Consider the following 27204-nt stretch of genomic DNA (forward strand, 5'->3'; position numbering starts at 1 on the left):
CTGAGGCAAAGAACTCGTTGAGGAGTTCAGCCTTGTCCCCCCTATCTGTCACCAATTGTTTCTGCCCATTTAGCAGTGGTCCTATTCCTCCCTGGGCCTTCCTTTTACTCCCTATATATCTAAAAAACAATTTCTTGTTGTCCTTTACTTGGGTTGCCATCCTCAGCTCCATGGTAGCTTTGGCCCGCCTAACTGCCTCCCTACAAGCACGAGCAGAGGAGGTATATTCATCTTTAGTGATCTCACCCTGTTTCCACTTTTTATGTGCTCCCCTTTTGGCCCTTAGGCTGCCCTGGATTTCTCTGGTCAGCCATGGAAGCCTCTTGGCCCCTTTCCCTCTTTTGCCTCGCTCGGGGATCGTCTTGCTTTGTGCCCGAAGGATCATTTCCTTTAGGCGCAGCCACCCTTCTTGGGCTCCCATCCCATCAAAACTCCTACTCTGCAGTGCTTCCTCGACTAATCGCCTGAGTGCATTGAGATCAGCTTTCCTAAAGTCTAGCACTTTCACCCTACTAGTTACCTTACCCACTCGCCGTCTTATGTTGAATTCTATTATAAGGTGATCACTGTCTCCCAAATGGCTACCGATCTGGAGGTCCCCTATCATGTCATCTCCCGTTGCCAATACCAGATCCAGTATGGCATTCCCCCTAGTGGGACCATGCACCTCCTGTGTCAGGTGGAGGTCCTGTACACAGGTTAGAAACCTGCGTGAGCGATGGGACCTTGCTGTCTGCGTCTCCCAGCAGATGTCCGGGTAGTTTAGGTCCCCCATGACTACCGCCTCTTTAGCTTTTATGGTCTCCGAGAGCTGCCTCAGGAGCCCCGCATCTATTTCTTCCCCTTGGTGTGGGGGTCTGTAGCAGACCCCTACCACCAAATCCCTTTCTCCTTGCCCCCCATGTAGCCTAACCCACAATCCTTCTACTTCCTCAACCTCGGATTCTGTCTTGATGAGGGTTGATGTATATTGCTCACTGACATAAAGTGCAACCCCTCCCCCTTTTCTTCCCCGACCTGTCCTTTCTATACAATCTATAGCCCTCAATATGTACCGCCCAGTCATGGGATGAATCCCACCAGGTCTCTGTTAGCCCCACTAAGTCATAGGTGTTTAGTGCAAGCAGGAGTGCTAGTTCATCCTGCTTGTTCCCCATGCTCCTAGCATTAGTATATAGGCACTTGAGCCCTGCGACTGGTGCCTTTGCTGCCCCCCCGCTCCGAGTCCCAAGGGGCCCATTGTTTCTTACCTTCTTGTTTCTTACCTGTTCTGTAGTGCTGGCCTCCCCATGGCTTTCAGGTTCCCAATGTTCTCCTTCTTCAGGCTGGGCTGTCCTTGTGGGTGCCACATGGTTTGGTGGTCCACAGCTTCCCCTGCCCTCGTACTCCCCTCCCCCTGACGAGCCTAGTTTAAAGCCCGCCGGAGGAGATCCGCCAACCTAGTAGAAAACACACGCTTACCTTTGGGGGACAGGTGAAGCCCATCCCAGCTGAGCATGTCCCTCATCGTGATGTGCGGGTCATTGTCCAGGAAGCCGAAGCCTGCCTTGAGACACCACTGCCGAAGCCGCCAGTTGGTCTCTCTGATGCAGTTCTCCTGCCTTCTTCCTCGTCCGGTCACTGGTAGGATGGAAGAGAAAACCACCTGGGCACCGAACTCCTTCAGCACGCCACCCAGAGCACAGTAGTCCGCCATCAGGTGATCGGGGATTCTCCTGGCTGCATCATTAGTACCCACATGGACTAGGACCATGGGGTAATAATCGGTGGGCTTGATCCTGGCCTGGATTACCTCCATCACATCCCGAATCTTTGCTCCAGGGAGGCAGCATACCTCTCGTGCCGAGGGGTCCTGGCAACAGATGGGTCCTTCCGTACCTCTCAGGATGGAGTCTCCCATGACGAGCACTCGTCGCCTCCTCCTCTGGGTCATCGTGGATCTCTTGATCTGTTTGGAGTGTGAAGAACGTGGTGTTTCTTCTTGCTCAAGGGTTTCCTCCTCCCCTTCCATCTCCTGCAGGGTCGCCAGGGCCTCGTACCTGTTCACCAGTCGGACTGGAGAAGCTGGTACCGGTTCGCTGCGTGTTCCTCCGGTCCTGGCTGTGACTGTCTGCCACTCTGCTGTAGAGGGTATTCCCCGGGGTGCTTCTTCCTTTGGTGCCTGGGCCTGCAGGGAAAGGAAATAACTATCAATTTCATCCTCCGCCTCCCTGATCCCCCTCAGCCTGCTAACCTCCTTCCGGAGCTCCCTCACCTGCGCCTCCAGAGCCCTAAGACGGGCACCTGCTGGACAGGTGTGGGGGCCCCCAATCTCTGCCCCCCCCCCGGCCCTGCTGGGGATCCCCCACAGGCCAGGAGGTAGGGGGACACCGGCTCCCCCATGGGCTTGGTCTGGGTGGAGGCCCCAGACCTGCCCCGGGCAGCCTTGTCCCCCTGGGCAGAGGCCCTAGCAGTACTCCTCATAGACACCATTCTACAAGCTGCTGTTTGTAGACCTGTGCGGTGTCTATGCCCTACCCCTACAGGAGTCCCACTCCTGGCCCTCCCGGCCCGCCCTCCTGTGCGAACGCCCGCACAAACGCCGGCGTGCTCCCACAGAGCGCGCCTGTTTGCGCGCTCTGTTCGCGCCGCGCGGCTCGGGAGCGCGGCTCCCTACCGGCTCAGCTATATGGGACCCGGGGGGCTTCCCCTCCGGATCCGGCTCAGCTGTGCCGGGTCCCTCCGCCCCACTTACCTTCGGGGGATCAGCTGCTGCTGCCCCCGCTGCCGATTCCTCTGTTGCTGCTGCCGCCGCCTCCTCCGGTCAGTTGGTTGGTAAAAAGGGCACACGTGCGTGCGGGACACACGTGTGCTGTCTCCTCTCCTTCCCGCTGCTGGTTCCCATTGCTTGTTTCTAACTGCTTTTTTTTGGTCCCTGTTTCTACTAGCCATGGATTTTTCTGTCTTTGGTCTCCATTATTAAGTTTCTGCACTTCAAAAATTCTGTTTTATTTCAGTTGCTATTTGCCCTACTTTTTTCCATTTGTGATATTATTGGGGTGGGGGCAGGGGTATTTCTAGTTGCTGCCTGCCTTTTGCCAAGAAATAACAAAAGGCCTTTAATGAAAAAATATCCTCTTTCCTGTTTGTGGACTCATACCTTTATGGCCATGGCTATTCTTAAAGATTTTCCAATTGTGATTCATTTTTAAAAAAATTTCTTCCCAATTTGGTTTTTTGGTTTTGCTCATAATACTCCTTAGTTTTGGGAAATTAGTCTTTTTGAAGAAGAGTGTGAGTGTGTGTGCATGCTTGCGTGTGCACATGCCAATCTATGGATTTCATAGACGTTAGGGGCTGGAAGGGACCTCATGAGATCATTGGGTCCAGCCCCCCCGCCATAGGCAGGAAGTCAGCTGGGATCAAGTGACCCCAGCAAGAAATAAATCCAGCATTTTTTTTAAAGAGTCCAGAGTAGGCACTTGAACCCCTTCTGGGGGAGTGTGTTCCAGACCCTGGACACATGCACTATAAAGAACTTTGTTCTTATATCCAGTTTAATTTGGCCTTCCTGGAGTTTATGGGGACTAGACCTTGTCATCCCTTGGGGAGCTCGTAGATTCATAGATGTTAGGGTCGGAAGGGACCTCAATAGATCATCGAGTCCGACCCCCTGCATAGGCAGGAAAGAGTGCTGGGTCTAGATGACCCCAGCTTGATGCTCATCTAACCTCCTCTTGAAGACCCCCAGGGTAGGGGAGAGTACCACCCCCCTTGGGAGCCCGTTCCAGACCTTGGCCACTCTAACTGTGAAGAAGTTCTTCCTAATGTCCAATCTAAATCTGCTCTCTGCTAGCTTGTGGCCATTATTTCTTAAAACCCCTGGGGACGCCTTGGTGAATAAAAACTCGCCAATTCCCTTCTGTGCCCCCGTGATGAACTTATAGGCAGCCACAAGGTCGCCTCTCAACCTTCTCTTGCGGAGGCTGAAAAGGTCCAGTTTCTCTAGTCTCTCCTCGTAGGGCTTGGTCTGCAGGCCCTTAACCATACGAGTGGCCCTTCTCTGGACCCTCTCCAGGTTATCCGCATCCCTCTTGAAGTGCGGTGCCCAGAACTGCACGCAGTACTCCAACTGCGGTCTGACCAGTGCCTGATAGAGGGGAAGTATCACCTCCTTGGATCTATTCGTCATGCATCTGCTGATGTACGATAAAGTGCCATTGGCTTTTCTGATGGCTTCGTCACACTGCCGACTCATGTTCATCTTGGAGTCCACTAGGACTCCAAGATCCCTTTCCACTTCCATGCCACCCAGCAGGTCATTCCCTAGGCTGTAGGTGTGCTGGACATTTTTCCTCCCTAGGTGCAGCACTTTGCATTTCTCCTTGTTGAACTGCATTCTGTTGTTTTCTGCCCACTTGTCCAACCTATCCAGGTCTGCTTGCAGCTGTTCCCTGCCCTCCGGCGTGTCCACTTCTCCCCATAGCTTTGTGTCATCTGCAAACTTGGACAGAGTACATTTCACTCCCTCGTCCCATCCAAGTCGCTGATGAAGACATAAAAGAGTATCAGTCCTAGGACCGAGCCCTGTGGGACCCCACTGCCCACACCCTTCCAGGTCGAAACCAACCCATCCACCACAACTCTCTGGGTGCGACCCTCTAGCCAATTCACCACCCAGCGGACTGTGTAGTCATCCAAGTCACAGCCTCTTAACTTGTTCACCAGTATGGGGTGGGATACCTTATCAAAGGCCTTCCTGAAGTCTAAGTATATGACATCCACCCCTACTCCTGTGTCCAGGCGTTTCGTAACCTGGTCATAAAAAGAGACTAGATTAGTCGGGCACGATCTGCCTGCTACGAACCTGTGCTGGTTTCCTCTCAGCATAATTTGTTCTGCCGGGCTCTCGCAAATGTGAGCCTTGATTAATTTTTTCCAAAGATTTTGCCAAGGATGGAGGTGAGACTGACTGGCCTGTAGTTGCCTGGGTCCTCCTTCCTCCCCTTCTTGAAAATGGGGACCACATTGGCCCTTTTCCAGTCCTCTGGGACTTTGCCCGTGCACCCCAAGCGTTCAAATATCCCCGCTAGTGACTCTGCAATGATGTCGGCCAGTGCCTTCAGCACCCTCGGATGGATCTCATCCGGGCCTGCCGACTTAAAGGCATCCAGTTCTTCCAAGTGACTCTGCACCATCTCAGGGTCTACGCATGGTAGTCTGGCGCATTGCTGCTGCCTCTCTACAACCCCAGTGACAGACTTGTCGTGCTCCTCGCTTAGGAACACTGAGGCAAAGAACTCGTTGAGGAGTTCAGCCTTGTCCCCCCTGTCTGTCACCAATTGTTTCTGCCCATTTAGCAGGGGTCCTATTCCTCCCTGGGCCTTCCTTTTACTCCCTATGGCCTTCCTTTTACTCCCTAGCTCTGGTGAACAGGTGTTTTCCCAGGTCCTGATGTATCCCTCTTATGAAGTTGTAGGCTGCCACCAAGTCCTTCTCTTCTCCAGACTGAAGAGTCCCAAGTGCTTCAGCCTCTCCTCGACAGGCTGAGTCCCAAGTCCCTCAGCCTTTGCTCCAGGCCTTGGATCATACGATTGGCTCTTCTCTGGACTCTCTCAAGCTTCTCCACATCCTTACTGAAGTGGGGGTGCCCAATACTAGACGCAGTACTCCAGCTGCAATCTCACCAGGGCCGAGTAAAGTGGGAGGATGACTTCCCTGGTTTTGTTTGAGATTCATCGGGGGATGCATGCCAGAGTTTGGTTAGCTTTGCCCGCCACTGCATCACACTGGTGGCTCATGTTCATCTTGTGGCCAATCAAGACCCCCAAGTCCCTTTCAGCCATGGTGGTAGTGAGTGTAGCACTGCTGAGCCTCTAAGTATGCTGAGGGTTCTTCCCACCAAGGTGCAGCACCTTGCACTTCTCTGCATTGAAGGCCATCCAGTTTTGGTCGGCCCATCTTGAGAGTGTCCAAGTCAACCTGTATTTCCAGCCTGTCCTGCAGTGTGATGGCCCTCCCCCATAATTTGGTATCATCCGCGAACTTGGCCAGTTCACATCTGACTCCCAAATCTAGATCACTGATGGAAATGTCAAAGAGTACTTGCCCAAGTACCGAGCCCTGAGTGACTCCACTGGTTACCCTGTGCCACATTGATTTGTTCCCTTCACCTAGTACTCTTTGGGTCTGACCCAGTAGCCAGTTGCCTAGCCATCGGGCCATATGATGATCAAGGCCACAGTTTCCCCAGCTTAACCATGAGGACATCATGGGGAACTAGGTCAAAGGCCTTCTTGAAGTCCAGATATATGATGTTAACATCATCTCCCTTGTCCAGGGCATATGTTACCTGGTCATAGGAGATGAGGTTGGTCAGGCAGGACCTGCCAGTTACAAAGCCATGTTGGCTGGCATTCAGAAGCTTGCCTTCCGTTAGTCTGGCCTTGATGGATCCCTTGACAATTTTCTCCAGGATTTTTCCAGGGACGGATGTCAGACTGATTGGTCTATAGCTCTCCGAGTCATCCCTCCTCCCTTTCTTGTAGATAGGGATCAGGTTGGCTCTTTTCCAGTCATCCGGGACCTTGCCTGAGCGCCATGATCTTTCAAATATCCTTGCCAAGGGAGATGCAGTGATGTCTGCCAGCTCTTTCAAGACCCTTGGATGCATCCATCTGGGCCCGTGGACATGTGAATGTCCAGTTTCTCAAGGTGTTCTCTCACTTGATCCACATCAATTTTGGGCCTGTTGCCCGCTCCCTAATTGACTTGTGCCATTCCTGGCAATGTGATCCTCCTGGGAGGGTGAAAAACCAATGCAAAAAAGTCATTTAGGAGATTGGCCTTTTTTTGGGCGTCTGATGTCAGTTGCCCCATTGGATCTCTCAGGGGCCCAATACTATCCTTGTTCTTTTTTCTGCTTCCCACATATCTGAAGGGTTTTTTTTGTTGGCCTTGATCCCTGTAGCTAGCCTAAGTTCAGTTTGTACCCTAGCTTTTCTCAGTAGTATTCTGCAGGTTTGGGGGAGTGCAGAGAAATCCTCTTTGGTAATGCTTCCTGTTTTCCAGCTGGTGTAGGCTACTCTTTTGAGCTTAATGAGGTCCAACAGTTACTTATTCAGCCATAGGGGATTCCTTGCCCGTTGACTGCATTTCTTGCAGGAAGGGATGGCTTTGCCTTATGCTTCAAGGATTATGTTTTTGAGCGATGACCATTCCTCATGTACTCCCTTTTCTGGGGGGGGGTCTGATTGCCTGACTGACCAGTTCTCTTAGTTTGCAGAGTTTCCATTCTCATTCTTATCCATTATACTGAGGTCTAAAATGTAGTTACCTTCAGTTGTATGTAGCAGCTTCCAGATTTAGAAAACAATCATCTATAACTTAAAAAAATATAATTTGATTGCTGGTTTCTTGAAGCCTATAGCAAAAATCTCTTAGATCAAACCCCCCTCCACCCATAACATCATAGGCTTTTTCCAGTACATTAAACAGCTGCCTTAGTATTGTTCTGATAATAAGTTGACCTTTTCCTTCAAAAAGAAACTTAAAAATTAGTCAGTTTACACATTGGGTCAACCTGGAATTGGAACAATATGGTAACTCATCATGTTCTCTGGTTTGTTACTGTAAATTCAGTAACAGTACTTACTAGGCCTTCTTCCGGGCTTGGCTGTTTAGTGTATTGATTTATATGCCTTCAGGATCCTGCACTTCTGAGTTATCCATAAATCAAAGTGGTATCTTTAATGTAGTAACAGGTATTGTTTTGTTTGGATGAATGATCACTTTCACCCTGCATTTCCATATAGTACAGAGCACATCAAAGTAGGATAAAACAAGGATCTGCTCTTTGTTTTTTTAATTAAAAAACTTGAATGTGTCGAAGGATTTTAACCCAACAGATTAAGAACAGAAGATATTTTAAAAATTAAATTGCAGTGATTTAGCAGTAAGACCTGACACACAGGCCTTCTGTTGCACCCCAAGCACTGTTCCATGGCATTTCAAGACTGCGGAAGGCCTGGGTTTCCAAGGCATTCTGACTAAAGATCATTGAAGGCAGGCCTTAGTGCCATTACACTTTGGGGATGGCTTTTGATAGGATTGAAAGTTGGTAATGGCTATTAATATTAACATTTTTTTAGGCAAAAGACAATTACCAGGAGACCATCCTACTAGACTTCCACATTTCCTGGTTTTAATATGTAAAGACTTAAGTGTTAATGGAACAATCACATATTTCAAGATACTGATTGCTGTCTAGTGCTTGGCAGGGAGTTTGGGGGACACAGAGGAAGGGGAAATGCTTTGAAGATGAGAGAACTGTTTTTTGTGTGTCGAAGCTGGTCAGGTGTTGTGCATGACATTTTCTGATAAAGGTTAGTTGTTCATCTGAATTTTGGGGAGCATTAAGATGTACTTAGGACCAGTACAATGTCCAGTGGAAAGATGACCACTGATTCCAATGGGATTGGATTATACTTGTGGAAGAATTAAAAAAATAAGTGTGTGAACCTTTTTTAAAAATTATTTCTGATGCTGTGCTCTGTTGTAGCACTGACCAAAGGCATTGCTTTGGTGGGGAGCATTGTCTGATTATTCACATGGTGGTTAGCTTCTCTTTAAAAAGAAAAGAAAAAAAGCAAGTGCACTGAGACTTTCAACATGTAGCTGATAAAGTTACTTTTGAAATTCTGTATGAGAGAAGCTGAAGACAAAACCCTTCTATAACTGCTACCCAGGGCTGACAGTAATTGCAAATCTGTCACCTCTGTCTGTCTCCCTAGTTAGTAATTAATTTTGGTCCCTTCTCCTGATTCCACTCTTTCTTGGAACTTGTGCGGTTCTTTTCCTACTTGCCCAGGGCCGTGGGGGTCCCCCTCTCTTCCCAGAACCACTGTTACAAGGAGAAGAGAGAGGAGCATCACCCTGAAATGAGGGTAGGCTCCAAAAAGAAGGGGAGAGAGTTCTGCTTGATTCCTGCAGTAACTATATTTAGCTGTTCTTCCCGGGAGGTGGGCAACCTGAACAAGCAGCCAATTGCAGGGGCTTTCACTTCAGAAAGTAGTAATGGTGTATACCCCTCAGCAATGTAGCTTGCTTTTCAGAAATTTTAGTTCCTAGTTTTGTCCAGTGATGATCTAGCACATTTTAACCACTGTTCTACTTGCTGTACTACTTGCTGCACATTGATCTTGTATTACTACTGCATGAACTTATTTCTGTCTTGAACTTGGTTTGATTTGTTTTCCTCGTTTTGTTTATAGCTGAAGATAGCAAAGACATCCTGACTACACTGGGAGAAAATTTTAACCATAGAGAAAACTCAGGTAAACAGGACTAATGGAACTATGTTACAGTTTATAGGTATTGATCATTTAAGGGATAAGTGCGCCAATAATAATTCTTTTTTTTTTAAACCACTAGGTGCCATCGATGATTTGCTAGATCTGAAACCTGAAGAAAATGGTATGAGATGTGTGTGTATTATCTATTTTTCAAAAATAGACATCAAATATAATTTTAATCCTATATTTTAGTTGCCTTAATACTCTGAAAGTTGACTGGGCTTCTAAATAAGGTCATCCACCTACAATACTTAACTTATGCTAAAGAAAACTAGCACTATTTACATAATCTGTGGACAATAAATCTTATATTGAACTAAAATGTAAACCTACTGGCTGTAAGAGGATTTACTGTACTTCACTTTCTTTGACATAAAACATGATTTTTTTTTTTAGTAGCAACAGATGCAGCTCAGATTTATGTATGCAGGAACGATTACTACAGTACATCATAGTTGAGCCATTGAAGTATGTTTCGCTGTCATTCTAGCCCAACCCATACCTTTTTAAATAATTGGTTTTCATCTTTTTTTCCCTCTGTGAGCCCTTATCACCATCCTAGGGATTGGTAGTGGTAGTCCAGTGGGCCCTACAGCTTTTATATCTGAAGTGGGGCAGAGGAAGAGCAGAAGAAATCATTTGGGTCTTGTTAAAAACTTGAAGGAGCTATGTATTTCTTTGATTGTCTTAGTTAATTCAAATAGCTATGTTTTCCATGTGTAAAGGAGAACAATAATCTACCTCCAGTCACTGCTCACATCCTTTGTTCTCATTAGATTAGAAACAGCTCAAAGGCATGAGGATTTCTCACAGTTGTTTCCCAAATGGCCTGTTTTAGAACATAAGGGCCACCCATCTTCTCCCTCTATTCCAATTAGGAAAGACCTCAACAGTCAGAGTGACACAAGTTATTTGCAGCATTTATGAAAATGTAGTAGCCAACATTGCATGGAGTAGCTTCCCTTCCTCCTGAGTTATCTTGGAGAACCTCAGTCTTCTGGAGTGACTTAAAAAAAAATTAAATAAACCTACTATGTATCTCAGTCAAACTGGAAAAAATATTTGGGGATGTCCAAGGACAAGCCTACACAGTACAGAATTCCACATTACAGAATTGCTAAGTAGAGAGAAATATTATTTTGGCTACACCAAGAGCTCCCTCTTGTATGCTGCGGAAATATATTTTCCAGTGCCACAGGGAAACACGTGTGTGTAATACGTGGCCCAAAACTCTTCTGTACAGTAACTGAGTTTTGTTATGTGGTTTAATATTAAATATTCTCATAGCGGTAGTGGCCTTTTTTTCTCTCATTTTCACTCACCCAACCATACCTCATGTTGAACTCTCCTATTGGAGACACGTGAAGCCTGCTCTACACACGGTTGGGGGCCAGTTTAAACTAATTCAGATATGGGCTTTTTTTTACTCAAATATTTAGAATACCAACCAGCAGAGAGGCAGTTACAACAGCAGAAGGATGTTTATGCTGCTAATGCTTATTCCCTGGATTTTATGGGAATAAACTCTACTGGTAAAAGACAAACTTCAGTCATCTAAGAGAGGGTGTACTGAAGGTTTTTTGTACAGGGCCTAACACTCTTTTCTGTGGTGCTGAGCCAACTTTTCTGAAATACTTCCTATCTTCTCTCTAATTTTGTTTTGGATTACTTTACCCAACTGAGAATTTAAATTATTTCTAAATAAATATTCAGATAAATACAATATAAAATGCCTTACAAGAAAAACAAAAGGCTTCTTACAGATCATAAAGTAGTATGACATTTCAATCATTTTCTGAAGAAGTTGATAGCAAAAAAAGTGATATAATTTTCAGATGTAAATATGAATATAGTAACGTATTCATTAAAAGCAAGCATAGTGTGGTTTGATGCACTTATGCACACATACATAAGAATTGCCTATCTAGCAGTTTTGATCTGAGCTGTACTGCTGCAAACCTTTTCCTGTTGTGGGTAAATATAATTTGTGGTGAGGTGCAGTAATAGTGCCACATTATCACTACTAACAGCACTCTTAACACATTAACACGTTTCTTCCCTTTATCTTCCCCTGCTAGTCTTTAAACTTCATGAAAGTAAAATATTTCCCACTGAAGCACTGGGAACGTATGCCATTGTTGACAGATTGGAGTGATAATGCCTTAGAAATTCTTAAGAAAGTTATAGCAACTATCATCTCATAGTCACAAGTATGTTATGAATAGGTGAATAAATAGAGAAATATTGGATGAACTTCTAGGAGTTTAGAAGGTGTTAATGTTTTTAGGGGTGTTGGTTGTAGCCATGTTGGTCTAAGGACATAGGCTGCAATGTTTTTTGGGTAGGTTTGATACCTTTTATTAGACCAACTAAATAGTTGGAAAAACGTTCTTTGCAAACTTTTGAGCACAAACACCCTTCTTCAGGCATTGGGAGACTCCAATTGGAAGTCTCCCAATGCCTGAAGAAGGGTGTTTGTGCTCAAAAGCTTGCAAAGAACGTTTTTCCAACTATTTAGTTGGTCTAAGAAAAGGTATCTTAATGTTTTTAGTCATTCCTCTGAGACTGGCTAAAAGCAGTATGAGATTAGAAAGGTGGGATGAAAATCTCATGAAAATGGTGAGGGGGCCTGGAGTGATCCTTTTGATAATGTCTAGATGATGCTTTTGATGATGTCTGGTAGGAATACGAGAAGAATAAAGTTTTTAGTAATACCTCTATTTTTGGCCCTAGCTTGGGAGTACAGAAGCAAAGGAAAAGGTAAATTTGCATGTTCAACCTCAGATCTCTCTTTACTATTGGATAAACATTCAGACTGGTTCTTATTTTATCATAGTATATAGGCGTTTATATTCTATCCACTCATGAGCCTCTTTAAAACTCAATTCTATCTCTTTTTTCTTTCCTGTCACTAAACCTGAATTATTCCATTGCAAATTGTTGTGGTCATTGAGAGACGCATATCTAAGCAAGCGGTTGTTTTTAAATAAAATGTTCCATTGCTCCTGCAACAATTTTGTTTCAAGGGATTCCTGTCTGTTCTTATGGTTTTTCTTTATGCCCAAAATATTAAAAGTCTCTCTTGCATTCTGCATGCAAGCAGAGAGAGCAGGCCTAGCTGGTTGGTTGAAGCTTTGCAAAGCGAAAGCTGCCCATCATGCTTTACCACATGTTTCAGATGAGTATAATTGAGATAAACTTCAGTTTCAAGCAGTGTGACAATATCAGACTTGTAAACCACTATTTTCCTGATCAGCAGTCCCTCATCATAGTGTTTAATGATTTATAGAAAAGAATAAAATATAACTAGTTACTTGTATCTTTGTACTGTGATGTAAACTCAACATTTTGGATTCTAATTGGGACTTGCATATATATATATTTATTTAGGGTTTTTTCAGATTTACCTTAACCTTGTAAATAATCTAGTAGTTGCTTTAACCACAGTTCCCACACTTTAGGAAAGAAATGAAGTGGGCATTTCAGAAGTACTTGTCAATAGCTTAACTGTGTTTCCCCTGAAATTAATGGGAGTTTTAACATTGACTTCAGTGGGAGAAGAACTTTGCCAATGTTGGGTGTTAGGAAATGCCATCCAGTACATAAAAGAATGTATTCTCTTTGAGACCCCCAAATATTTAGTTCATTCATCAGTGGATCAAAAAATTTAACTGAAGCAAACACTTATTACATATTTGAACTTTGCAATGGTAGCTTTTATTTGTGGTTTGTGCTAGGTTGATTTAAATCATGGGTAAATTGGTCCTTTTATAGCCTGTGTAACAAGGAGGAAGACAACAACCGAATGGCAGCCTCCTAAAACTTTTATTAAGCCAAGTAGTAGGCAGTGTTTTGATTTATTGTGACATTGTTTTTTTTCCCGTGCTACATTTTAAAAGGGGGACAGTCCCAGTGCAGCTGATATTATCTGAAGCTAGTAAAAAAATAGCCTGTTGCTTAAACTTCAACCCCAGGGATCCACTGAAAGTAGGATTGAAAACGGGAAACCACAGAAGTCCAGGGGGAGAGTATACAATCTGAATATGACTGAATATTTTAGAGTTGGATCAGGTGTTTTTCAGTTATTTCCCATCTGTCCTGCATTTGTTTATCCAAATGTTAATTTATGTCTAGTAATTATCCCTAGTTGTGCCCCCCATTTTGTTTTAAAATAGCTTCAAACTCCCCCGAGCTGGATTCTGGTGAAAAGGATGATATGGTATTGCTAAATGAGATCCTCAATGCTACCTCCTTGGATGAGGGAGAATTCAGCAAAGAGTGGACAGCTGTCTTTGGACAGGACCCACTCACCGATCCCACCACAAACTCCTCAGTTGGAGAAATGGAGACCGCTCCATCAGCAGCAGCAGCCCCTTCAGGCTTCCTTCCCTCGCAGCTCTTAGACCAAAACATGAATGATTTACAGTCCTCTCTACATGGTAAGTGTGTAGATTTCTTTGGTCTTGAAACAGCAGGCAGGGCAGGATGGCATCTTAGCAGCTAACTTATTCAGAGAAGCATAAGCTCTTGTAGGTGACAGCCTACTTCATCAGATGCTTTGTCAAAAAAAAAAGTAGGCTGTCGCTTATGAAAGCATATAAGCTTCAGAACAAGCAAATCTCTAAGGTGCCACCCTACCCTACCTTCTCCTGACTTCAGACTAATGCAGCTAACTTTTTTTTTTTGTTGTTGAGAGCATTTGTTAATGATGTTATATGGCCTCCTCCTACCTGATACATTATTGATTGTTTATAGTGTCTGTTGTAGCCTGAGATACAGGCAGAATGTCATTGTTTCAAGTGGTGAATGGGGTATGAAATGCTTGAGTTACACATTCACCTTTCCAGCCATAAAATAGCCAGGCTTTCAGCTACTAATGAATCAAGGACCTACAAAATAACATGGCAGAAAGCCAGTTTATTATGCGGAATAGCTTGGTTGAGATCTTAATGCATTTTCTTTTAAAATTAATGAAAAATGTTTCTTTGATTGCATTAACTATTTTAGCTGCTATTTCTTTGTGCTAGGGAAACAACAGGAAAATGACCGCCAAAAAAAAAAGATTTTTTCCAATACTTAATATTTTCAAAGAAACAAGTAGGAAGCTATGTTTTATTTGCTTTATTTTTATATCCCCTGCCCATGGTACATGTACAGGTGTACTAATATGGCACAACCACACATTACATTAAGGCTAAGTACAGACATTCAAAAAGCCTGAGGTGGATTTGATCTAAGTTATATGTTTTTGTAAGTGATGTGGTTTAGGTCAGTAGTGAACAGAACACAAATTCATCCTTTGGTGGGCGGGAGAGGTACAGGGAGGCAGCAAATCTTAGACCAGGTTCCACCATTTTTAAACTAGTCTGTGCACACCGAACTTCTGTTCTTTTACTGGTATAGATCAGTTTCTGATCACTTATACCAGTAAAAATGTAATGTCTGTACCTGGCCCTAATGACCCCGGCCAGTTGGGCAAGTCTCAGAGACAGTCCAAGTATCTGCTCTTCTGATTATCTTTGCAATGACTATCCAATAGCCACCCTGCCAGCTGACCAACTGTGATGTTGGTGACGTCCATCCTAAGGCTTTTTGCAGTATTTTGCATGTTATCTTTACATCAAAGAATTGGAAAAGGATAAATGAGGGTATTAAGGCAGTTAAACAACGAGACTATAGGTATAAAGAGAGATTACAGAAATTTACTTCTGTGTTCACTTAAAAAATTAAACATGTATGTTGATTATAGGAAGACTGTATCAGTGCCTTAACAAATTATAACAAACTTTCTGTCATAAAACCTGCAGTGATGCCTATTCAAACTTAGAAAGAACCAGGAAGATAACCTGTCTTGAAACAAAGTAATAAATGTGTTGGAACAAACTATACAAAGTAGCAAAAAGAAACCCCATTTTGACATGTTCTTTAATGTTGACAAGGTATTGAAAGAAAAATGTGTTTTGGGTTATAAATGCCAAAAAGGTAAAGCTTGCTTCCATCTTTGAATATTTAATGATGCATTTAATTTATAGGATGCACTGAGGCTGAATTTTAAAACCTGGACATGATTTCAGCTTCCATTTGCCCTTGGTTACAACTCTTAGAATTTTAATTATGTTTTTGAAGTGCTAAGAACACATAATTGCAGTGGTGCCCCCAGATCTTTGGATAGGAAAAGTCTGCTCATGGTTTGAAAGAGAAAAATACTGTTTAGGTTGAAAGGGCATTTCAGAGACTTGGGACTGCAGAGATCAAAAATACAGACTCCTGAATGTTTTAGGGACCAACAGTTTCTGATCTAAAGAGAATGACTGCTGTAAATGGGGAAGATTGAACCTCTTTTATCTTATGCCATGAAAAACAATGCATTCTGAATTTATAACACTCTCCTGAACTGTGTGTGCATGGGATCCGATAGAAAAAGGGATTGTGTAGTTATGCCTATGCTGTAATGTTTTTGTGGTTTATTAATCAAGATAAACTATTTCCTACTGCCTCTTGTAACCCAGCCCCTCAACATGGATGTCATGTGTATAAAGTAGCTAGGAATAAATTCATTCTGGAAAAGTGAGAATGTTTCCAACCAACAGTGAGGTTCTGGAACCCAGGAACAAGTAGTACAGAAAAACTTAGGTGATTATAAGGTGGAGTTTAATGCATTTTATGAAGTGTGACTTGGTTTCCTGTGATAGAACGTGAACTCACTTGAGGACCCAGAAAGTCCATTCCATTCCCGAGTTCCTAACCTGATCTATACCTCTTCATTAGATAAGAATTCTTTACTAGAATCCTTTAGTGTCATTAAAGCGACAGTCTCAGGTTAAACATAAATTTTATTTGGTAATGATTTATTTAAATCTTATTAACTAAGGAAACTGAAAGTGAAGGCTTAAAAAAAAAACAAGTTGTTTTCCACTGTTAGTTTACTTTTCAGTTGACCTCTTAGACTAAACAGTAAAAATAGATTAGTTTAGCTAACTACTATTTAGTCAGTTTCTAGTCAATTTCATTTACCCATCCTTGTGTGTTAGTAAAATATTGTTCTGAATTGTTATTTACTATTAGGATAATGTTGTAGCTGTGATGGTCCAGAAATTATGTGAGGCAAGGATTTCTCATGGTGATATCTTTTATTGGACCAGCTTTGTGCTTGAGATAGAGTTAGACAAGTTTTCAAATGCAACACTCTTCATTAGGTCAGAGAAGTAAAAGCTAGCACAGTACAGGCTTTTACTTATTAGATGGAGAGCACCTTACATTTGTAAGTTTATCTAACTTTATCCCAACTATGCAATTGGTCCAATAAAAAATATCACCCTAAGAAATCCTCGTTTATTTAGAATGCTTTCACTGGAATTAAAAAAAAAAATGAATGGTCACAGATGACTGGTTTATATTTTGTCAACTCCAGCTGATAATTATATTTTAGATTTTGAACCAAATTTCATTCTACAGCATTCCTTTGAATGCCTTTGTCAATAAATTCAGGTCTTGGTTTGGGATAAGGAGTAAAGACTTAAAATATTAATTATAATATAAACTTTAAAATGTAGAGTTTAGAAATGCATTTAAATATTGAATTTATGGAGACTTTACTGAAGAGCTGTGATATAAGCCCCATAGATGCTCTTACAAACCCACACGGAGCTTTGATCATCTAAATTCTCCTGTTCACTTTAATGCAGTTCTCATATACAGTTCTTCACATGCTTCAAGTCAAGCATATACACAAGTCTTTAGCACTTTACTCTCTCTGTGCTTCAGCTTTCTCAGTTTAAATAGACATAGTAATATTTCCTTTTCTCCCTTCTTCCCTCTTCTCAACCTGTATTTTGTCCACTACATTGCAGAGTGTTAGGATCAAATTGTCTCTTACTGTCCGTATATATGGCATCTAGCACAATAGGTGCCACTAGACACTATTGTAAATACTTATTAATGATGATAATATAGAGTGACAGTTTTATTTTTAAAAATCTGAATTAAGAAATAATATCTCTATCAAGCTTTTTTTGCCCCTCTACAGATATAGCTGTCTAATTTGGCTGCCTTACCAAAGCATACCACTTCCTCAGGGAGCATTAGCTTTTGTTTTTGCTACGTTTTTAGTTCCATTTACTTATTCATAATTTATTAAAGGACTCTTGTTTAAATTATCTCTGCAGACATATTTTTTAGTTGAGAAAATGTGAAGCTTTCTGGTTCCATTCCTAAATTTAATTGTGGTAACTTTTTTTTTAAACTTTCCACTTTTGCGGGGATGGTAGCTGAAAAGTAAGCTGCTTGGTTTCCTTACTGTCTCACTGATTAATCTTTTGTCTAGTCATGTAATGAAGCCACTCTGTGCGCAGGCAAACCCAAACAGGCTCAAGGCCAACAGATGCTTTCAAATTGATAGACTGCAGTTTGTTTTACAAAGGCAAAATTTCTCTCTTGCTATGGGCTACTGATAGAAATAGAGGACACGAGAATACTTTGTAGACACACACTGGTAGTCTTTTCAAGCAGGCCTTGTCTCAGGGTCTTATTTCATCAGAAAAACAGCATATATTATGAAGGGGTTTGTTTATTTTTTAATGTAAGTAGGGTGACCAGACCATCCTGTTTTTAAACCCTTTGGCTCCTGTCCATTTCTAAATGAAGAATGGACAGTGAAAAGTCCTGTTTTTCAGTTCCTTGGTAGAAATATACGTCAATCATTTGTCCTTGCATTTCTATTGACTGTGCCTAGATGTAGGGCAGTGCACATCCACAAGGAGCAGTGGTGTGAGCCAGGGAGAGAGGTGGCCTTTCTGTGGTGGCCCCGCCCCTCACTGCTGATTGACCACAGAGGCCAATGCTCCCCATTGGCCAATGATCCCCTCCCCCCCAATCCCACCAAGGGGAAGCCCTATATTCTGGGGGTGGGTCTGTGGCCACCCTAAACGTAAGTGTTGAACTGTCTGTGTTCTAGGATGGTGAAAGCAGAGCAGGGTGTCTCTATCATAGGTGTTTGGCTCACCCAATCTTAGTCCAAGGACAAAAAAGGAAAAATCGCGTAAAAGGGTTTACTGTTCTACAGTGTTTAGTTTTGTGGTCTGCCAATCATATCATAATAAATCACCATTAGTTAATTCTCTGTGAGCCAAATCCTGAATTTACTGAAGTCAGTGGTAGTTTTACGGAAAGTTTCCAGGCCAAAATTCCATTAATTTCTATGAAATTAGGATTAGGCTTTATTTGCTTTACTCACTCAAAGTAGGTATTGCCAGAAATTGACACACACATTGCTTTCAACACATTTCCGAGCTAGTGAAAGCATTACAGTTTTCTGTAATTGTAATATGTTCTTTCTTGTCTGTCTCTCTATTACTACAACCACAGAAAGTGCCTAAAATGTTAGTCAGTCTAAAATACTGAGTTAAAATTCTACATGTTAAATGGTTAAACTAAAACATAAAGCCATATTTTCGGGGGGCTAGAGATTGACTAACATGTTTCTGCTACTGTTTCCTTATTTGCCTGTACAATAATAGGTGAAGAGTGGACCTCCATCTGCTTTTTTTCTTTATAGGTTGGGACAGCCTTCTGCTAACGTGCAGAAGAAGGATTCGGTGACTTAAAAATCCTTATCATCTGTAATTTCTGTTATTATTAAAAGGCACAGCAGATATTTCATACGAAGTGGCTTTGGCTTCTATCATAAAAGAGGAAAACCACTCTACCTTATCAATCAAATAGATAGAGGTCAGATCAGTACAGTAATAGCAAAAGACTGAAAAGAGCAAGAACTGTTATAGTGATGTTTATCTAAAATAGTCAACTCTAAAAGAAATCCAAATGATGTAACCCAGTGTCTATCAGAAGGGCAAAAAAAATAAATTAAGAGGAAGGACAGAGATAGGAAAGTGGAATGAAGAGAGAAAAAGAAGCATGGAGTCATAGCAAGAGGGAGAAATGATGTCAAAGGAGGATATTATAAATGCCATAATTGATATATTTCAATATGTATTTAAAGAAATCTTTTCCCCAGCCCCCAAGTTTTTTCATTTAAAGTTATCTAAACTGCTACTTGTAATTATCATAGGGCTGAGTTATTTAAATCCTTTAATTTTTATGCTTATACTTATGATATCATAGAATTAGGTCCTTAAGATTGATGGATGAATAGGTAAGTCTACAAGGAAAAACATCAAAAAAACATGATTGAATTACTAGGACCAGTAAACTGCCTAGCCCCAGAGGCAGTGCAACACATGATAGTTATGCTCCTAAAAGTATAAAAATGGAAGGACTTAAATAACTTAAACCTCTTATAATTACAAGTAGCAGCTTAGATAACTTTCAGATTAAAGAACTTGGGAGATGGGGGAGGAGATTTCTTTTTCCAGTATTTTTCCAGGGCATGTTTAACAACCTAATACAGTAGCGTATTGCATGTGAACATTTTTCTCCACTGCTGGTCCTATTGATTACATAACCTACTGTTACCTCACAGCAGAAGACATTTTCCTTTTAACCTGTGGCACCTATGGGTTTCTTGGTACTAAAATGAGTCAGTTCTGTGCCATTGTTGACTATGGAGTCTGCATGTAGCATTTGACAAAATGCAACTTTGTTTATAGGCAGCATTGCTGTTTCTCTTGCAAAGCAAGTTTCTGCTTGCTGAATAGATCTTTATAAAGAGAGAGAAAACAATCCTTAGAAAAATATTTCAGGAATACAATTCGGAATGTCCTATTTACAGGTGTTTTTTAATCAGCTGGAATTTTCAAAATTAGTTATTTAAAAGAAATAGCTCAAGTTAACAGTGTCGCATTAAATATTTCACATTGGCCAGTAAATAAAATGAGAGTCTCTGAACTGCAAAATAGAAGGGGAGTGGAGAGTGCAGCATTTGTCAGACTTTAGCTACTTCAGTTATTTCCCCCACCCCCACACTGAAAATGTTAAATCCTTTTCACACCCTCCTCCTCCACATGCATACACCTAACTGGGGCTTCTGTGGTAGCTACTAACTGAGATGGAAAAAATATTGACCATAGTTGGAGGTAGGCAGAGTGCTCTTTAAGAGAGAATGGAGGTTGGACAGTGCAGATGGAAAGCACATGATGGCCTGAGACTGGTCAGCAGATGCACTGTTCTCTCAAGGACATTGCTGGGTTGCAGAATTTAATTTCTAATCTATCACAAGAAATATATTGTGATATGAGATAACATATGGGTAAGGCAAGTATATGATTCCATTGAATGATACAAGTATTTCACTGAAAGCATCCAAGGGGTATGAGTTCATTAATTATTGCTGATTGACACTAATATAACTACATTATTGAATTTTAGGTTGGGCAGCTAACAGTGTTAGCCCTCCATCGATACCACAGCCAGCACAGAAATCAAACAGCTTGAATGTGAACACCAACAAGACGCCTGTGAAAGGTGATACATTCATTATTTTGAGGGGGAAGAGGGATTCTGAATCGCTTGCAATCGCAAATCCAATCTTTGCTGTATTCCCAGTTGCTGTACCACACTGTGATCTATTTCTTAATATTTACCTTCAGGAATCTTTTGTACATTAATTAAATACTTAATTATTGATTATATTCCAACATGGATAATTTGAATTATATAAGTATATTTATTTGTTGGTTTTAATGCTGGTGGAATGTAATGAACAATCATTTAGGTTCTGATTGTAGAGTAAAACCACTGGATTTCTTCCACTGTAAAATTCAGGGCCATAGAGTTGCCTCTGCATTTGACCTGAACCCTGCTCGTTTTGAACATCAGAGAGGATAGTGAGGCTGAAGTGTGATACGTTTTTATGATGTAAATGGTATACACCACATAACTACTGATCTGATTGAAATATAGTTCACTTGTTACCACCTGGCCCTGCAAAACAAAGGGTGCTACAAAACTCCCATTGTTTTTGAACGGGAATTTCTAACAGATGGAGTCGAGTGCAAGTGAAAAGTTCACTGTCTGTGTAAACTCATCTTGCATGCACAACAGGCAGAATCCTATCTGACTTTTCTCGCCCAAATAGCACTTCCCCCACCATGTAACTGCCATATTTGGCACCTTAGCACAATTTGCATTCTCATTTCTTATGGAGGGTGGGTGAATAAGCATCAGCCTGGCTACCACACATGCTTGGCAGGCTGGACTCTGGCTGGGCAGGTACAGGACTGCCTATATGAGCATGAGTTCCAAAATTGTGGCCTACCAAAAACCGAGAGCAGGGGAGCCTGGCTATGTGTTGGCCCAGTATCCAAGTGGTTAGGACACTCACCCAGGAAATGGGAAACTGAGGTTGCAGGGTATTTCCCCATCCAGAGGGGGATTGAATCTGCATCTATAACTTCCCAGCATAGCGCTCCTAACACCAGGCCACAGAGTACAAATTATCCAGGCCTCTCTGCGGTGCTGCTTTTGAAGCTGAGCCACTGCGCCTGTCATTTACTGTACACTGGATAAAATGAATGAAGAACAGTAGGGAAGTTTACCCCATCAGGAGCAAGAATCAAAGCCAGAACCCAGGGTCCTTCACCTTCCAGAATAGCATCCATCTCACCAGGCCACTGGCTTCTTCTCTGCCTCCAGGCCCCACATATTTCCTACTCTTGGCTGCCCAGAAAGGCCTGCTTCAAAAGGAATGCTACCTAACCTCTGAACTAGTGGTTAAAGCATTGTTCTGGAAGCTGGAGTAAGAGAGGCTCAGATCTCCTTGAGGGGGGCTGCAGAACCTGGACCTCAGAGAATGCTCTAACCACTAGACAGTCAGGTAGAGATATGGGAGGGCCTTTCTCCACCTCCACAATCTTGGCACCCACTAAACATTGTGTTTTGACCCATCTACAATTTTGTGACTTACACTTTTCCACATTTTTTGTACCTGCCCAGCCAGAGTCTGACCTACTGCATATGCTCAGTGGCCAACTGGATGCCTTTGTATCCCCATTGCACATAGAATAGGATCACAAGGTATGCGGGAGTACCAAAAGTGGCAGCTCTATGCTGGGTAAGTGCCGTTTGGGCACATGAAGTGAAACAGCTACTGAGCCAACACATAGACAGGCTTCCTCTAAGAGCTCTGATGCAGGAGAGATTAGTAATGGACTATCTTCTATACATTTTTGTTTCCTTGGGCAAATTATTTTTCTCCATATTCAGATGGGGTTGCCATTCATTTTAGAAATCGTTATGAGTGGGTGGAGAGGATGCAATTGTGATAATTGCATTAGAAAATTGCATGTATATAACAATGCCTCATTCACTCCGTTAAGCTAAAGGCTATACCCATATTTATGAAGGCAGCAAGGAGATTTTACTTTTCTGACAGTGGGCAAAGTCTTCCTCTGTAGAGCTTTGTGTTCATAAATTGTTTCATGAGCCAAGACTGTCTCCATTCAAACTCCAGGAAGGCAGCACATCCCATTGTGAGGAAGTATCTTATTTCATAAAGAAGATGAAGTACATCTGGGCTGACTCCATAGGCTGCCAAATACAATAAGTTGAGTACAGAATCAGAAATACAATTTCCTTCTCCATTCAGGAATTCATCCTAAGAAAAAGTACAAACAGTCTGACAGCAGCAAGAACCAAAAATATTGTCCAGTGCTACAAAATGAGCAAACTATCATTCAGAATCTTTTCTCCTTCTTCTAACTAAGCTAATTGAGGAGGAAACAGAAAGTCAGTCTTCACTGCCAGTATTCTGGATCGTGTGCTCTGAGCTTTCAGACCAGGGCATGGAAGTGAGGCAATACTTATTCTAGTAGAAGACTCCATCTTGTTCACTGGTAAAAAATGCTTCAGTGGGCTTTCTGCTCCATCTCTCTCATAACTGAGACCACTGATAACCAGCTACTCCTGCACCATCTACACAAGACATCATGGATGAATTAAATGACTCTGAAATGGCCTGGCTTCCTCCATTAAGGTTGACCTTAGAAGGTCATCAAAGACGCAGGTTATACTTTTGGGTGAGGGAAGGGTTTCTTTGAATTCTTGCATGCTACTTGATACTGAAATAGGGAAAAGTACACACTTTCCTTTGCAGCCCCAGATGTACACTTGGCTATAAGAATCATAACATATGTGAGTTCCAGGCTTGTTTACTGCAGTTTATCTAAAAATGAAGCTGCTAACCCTGAAAAGATGCAGCTGGTACAAAATGCAGCAGTCTGTTAGTACAAAAGCACAGGTTTCTGTGAACACTTTCTCAAACCGTGTCCCAGAAAGAAAGAATGCAATTCAAGATCTGTCTTCCAGTATTCAAGGCCCACATGAGTTGGCCCTGGCTCCTCCTTTCTCTCCACAACTATGATCTCCATCCAAGCTCCATTCCAGGAGAACAAAGATCATAGGCTTAGTGGGGAAAGGAGGGGAAGAGCTTTCATAGGAATTGGAACCAGGCTCAGGTATTCACTCCCATACAACATGTGATTAGCTGTGGGACTGAGCATGCCAAGAGCTGAATGCAAAACTCACTTCTACTTAACTTTCCTTCACGCACAAATAAGCAAACAAAACATGTATGGAGTAGTTGAGCTATTTCTCCAATAGGCAAGAAAGAGATTATTTCTATTGGTAAATACCTGCGAAATGATCAGACACTTACCATGATGGAGTCCATATAACTACAAATGCTACAGGCATTATTACAGGATTGGATATTTCATTTTCTGAAGGTACTGTGTTATAATGTAATTCATTGCCCTGTTTTTGCTAGAGATTTGCTGTTTCAGTAGTTAAACAACGCTGATGGCATTTGATTAGACCTGTCACTTCTCAGCTACTTTGAACATAACTCAAGCAGAACTCTGATTCTTTTTCCTGAACCTTTTTTTCCAGAACCTGCAAAGAATCCGAAAGATCTCACTGCTTGGTTCAGTCTTTTTGCTGACCTTGACCCATTATCCAATCCTGATGCAGTTGGGAAAACAGATAAAGAACATGAATTGCTCAATGCATGAATCTGCTGCCTATGGTAACTCACATTCCTTCATTCATCAACACTATTTTTGGGTTTAGAAGACTAAAACAAAATCAGTATGCTGTTGTGAAAGTATAAAGTATGTGCCATTATAATAAAACTAAAGGGATTTAGCCCCCTTTTCTATAGGTACAATTATTTGCTCTTGTTTTGTATAAAGAGTTTGCATTTATTTTCTATGTGGACTTACAAAATGAAATTAAAATTTAGGGCAGATTTCTTGCCAAATTAGGATACCTGCTGAAACACTGTCTTTGCCTGAGGTGATACAGAGCTAATGCTAGAGTGAAACATAAATTACAGACCTATTTTTTTATAATGTTTCTGGTGTAAATCAAAAAAAAAATCATGTAATGAAAGAAGCTGCATGAGTCCAATAACTATTGTATATATATTACTGCTGTGTTGAGATGTCAACTAAATTTGTTTTGTTAGTATTCATAGTGAAAAATTCCTGCTGGGGCTAACTACTGAAAGATTATATTTGGGTCTCTAGAGCTGTGGTATTCATGCTCTCTCTGATTTAAATTATTAGACAAACTGTACTACACAAGACCAAAAATACTGCCAGACTGCATCCTTTCTGAATTTTCCATTGCACCAATAGAATTTGCACATGCACAGCAAAAGTTTGGTACCACTACTGCTTATTACATGCCTTTAATGCCTTCAGTTTTCTGTTCAGAACATTTGTCATCAAACTTATTTCAGAAGCATGTGTTTCTTGGCCTGGTGTGACACTAACTCTTTAATAAAATGATTTTGACAAAAAGGGAGACATACTGATGACCTCTTTTCTCCACCCGGAGTGTTGGTGTGACATTGCTGAAAGGGGACGCATCATAAAGCTGAAGATGAAATATGACCAGTTTCCAGACAGGACCTAGTAATTCAGCTATCTGCCTCCAGTTATTTTAGAAAAGTAATGTGGGAGGGTGGCAAAAACAGCCCTATGCTCACTCGGTGTCTTTTCTCCTCCCTCACCTTCTTTTGTGAGAGAGGAAAGTAAAGGTGATGTGTCATTCTTCTCCTTAACATCAGAACTTTTGCAAGTTTGTCTTACCCCCAGTACAATGCTTACTTTGGAGCTGCTTACATGTTTGGGTCTTCTTTTATTCAATCCAGTCTCTTTTATGTAAATACTATTTTCCACCAAGAGTTAATTGCAGCAGTCTTCCTACCTCATGGGTTACCCAACTAAATACCTAAATCAACAGCCTTGAAAAAACTGCTTGAAAACTAAATAAAAAGCTAGTGGAAAACAGCTCCTATCTGTTCCTGTAGCACAACTAAACACCACACCAGGTTTTAGTGGACACTGGTTGCTTTTCTTAATAGGATGTGGTTTTCCCTTAAGGCAGTACCTACCATAAAGAATAGTGGGCAGAATTGTGAGGAAGATTGCCAGACTAAATCCATAAAATGACTTGGGCACCTGTTGCCAGCCTTCAATCCATCTTCCTCCCCCACAACTCTAGAAGTGTTTGAAATCCTGAGGTACCTCACTTTTTGCCTTTTAAAGTCCTTCGGAGCCTTAGAACCTGCTTCTGTGCAGGACCAGAAGCATCTTGGGTTTGACAATGCTAAAAAATGAGAGCCCTACCTGATGGTCCATCGAAATGTGTGATTATTAGGTGTTTTCACTGCCCCTTTGCCTGCAAAGCACAATTCAGTAAGCATTGCTGGAGTATGCTTACCCGATTGGGGTCTATGCAGAAGCAGCAAGAGAAGATGGTGGTGCCTGTTGCTATAACTGGCCCATCAAATCCAGTAGTTTAAATGCTTGTAGCACTTGCCTTATGCAGCAGGGGACCACAGTTTAATTTCCTGTTCAAAGCCCGTCTGCTACTGAATTTGTTCTATTTTGCATGGAATAAAGGTTGTGTATGCATGGTTAGGAACACAAAAGAGGGTGGTAAGACTTGCACTCCAGTCCCTGCTCCAATTGCTGTCTTTTCCAAAGACTTTCATAGTAAATATATGAATATTGCTTGGAGCATAGATACCCTTTATGAGGTGCCTGACTCCTCCTATACACTCTATAGGGAGCCAAGGTGAAATGAACCCAGGGCTGTGGATGCCACAACAGTGGCAAGGCACTGAAAAGTTAGGTACTGCAGTATTACATGCTGCAACACTAACACCTTTTGGAAATCAAATCTAGATTCAGAAAAGAACTTTACTACTATAGTCCCTGTCTTCTAAGTTACTGTCCCCCACATAGGGTGTGTCTACACATGCATTTACTGTGCAGTAAGTGGCTTTTAGACTGGCATCTACATGTGTAGGTGTTACTGCGCAGCAATGCTATGTATGATCTGACTTGGGAGTAAAGTTACTGTGGTGCATGCAATGTTACAGCACAGTAAGGCGGGTAGACATGCCTGACTGCGCAGTACTAAGTGGGCATAAAATTGCTACCTGCATCATGCATTTGCTACCTGCATTATGCAACAAGTGCCACTGTCTTCTCTTGCTGCTTTTGCGTGGACCCTGCATGATGCAGGTAGCAAATTTACCCCCAACTTGGCATAAGTCACCATAGTTACTCCACAGTATGGGCGCGCATGTGCAGACCTAAGTTACTGCACAGTAACTTCACATGTAGACGTGCCCATAGTGTGTAGATCCATAAGCGTGTGCTCTCTTTACAGTGCAAGGGGAGAGCTGGGCACCTCAGAAGACTAATCCAAAACGCCAATTACATCAGTATGCCGGGAGTTGCCCAGAACCAGTCAATTAACTATTTACCATAAACTCTGCTTTTAAGTTCCAAAGACAGGCAATTTGTGGCCTTGATTCACTGCTGCCATCCACTCAAGATTCATAGCTTAGAAGCAACTTCTAAAGGCAGATGTCTACAGCCATTCCTCCAAAGAAGTGAGGAGG

The 27204-nt window shown here is 42.2% G+C and overlaps 1 protein-coding gene across 8 annotated transcripts in view; it reads left to right on the forward strand.

Annotated features, from left to right (window-relative positions):
• Nucleotides 1-25091, forward strand: part of ICA1 (islet cell autoantigen 1) — a 128730-nt gene extending 103639 nt beyond the window's left edge. For 7 of the 8 annotated variants that reach the window (XM_059728971.1, XM_059728973.1, XM_059728972.1 and 4 more), the window contains exons 11-16: nucleotides 9252-9314; nucleotides 9412-9453; nucleotides 12066-12092; nucleotides 13508-13771; nucleotides 20655-20750; nucleotides 24174-25091. In XM_059728971.1, the coding sequence (XP_059584954.1) occupies nucleotides 9252-9314; nucleotides 9412-9453; nucleotides 12066-12092; nucleotides 13508-13771; nucleotides 20655-20750; nucleotides 24174-24295 (614 nt within the window). In that variant the 3' untranslated portion in view covers nucleotides 24296-25091. The remainder of the gene's footprint in view (nucleotides 1-9251; nucleotides 9315-9411; nucleotides 9454-12065; nucleotides 12093-13507; nucleotides 13772-20654; nucleotides 20751-24173) is intronic. The other variant, XM_014603227.3, reaches the window with a different exon arrangement.
• Nucleotides 25092-27204: the final 2113 nt, after the last annotated feature.

The sequence above is a fragment of the Alligator mississippiensis genome, chromosome 5 (assembly GCF_030867095.1).
Source record: "Alligator mississippiensis isolate rAllMis1 chromosome 5, rAllMis1, whole genome shotgun sequence".
Taxonomy (NCBI): domain Eukaryota; kingdom Metazoa; phylum Chordata; order Crocodylia; family Alligatoridae; genus Alligator; species Alligator mississippiensis.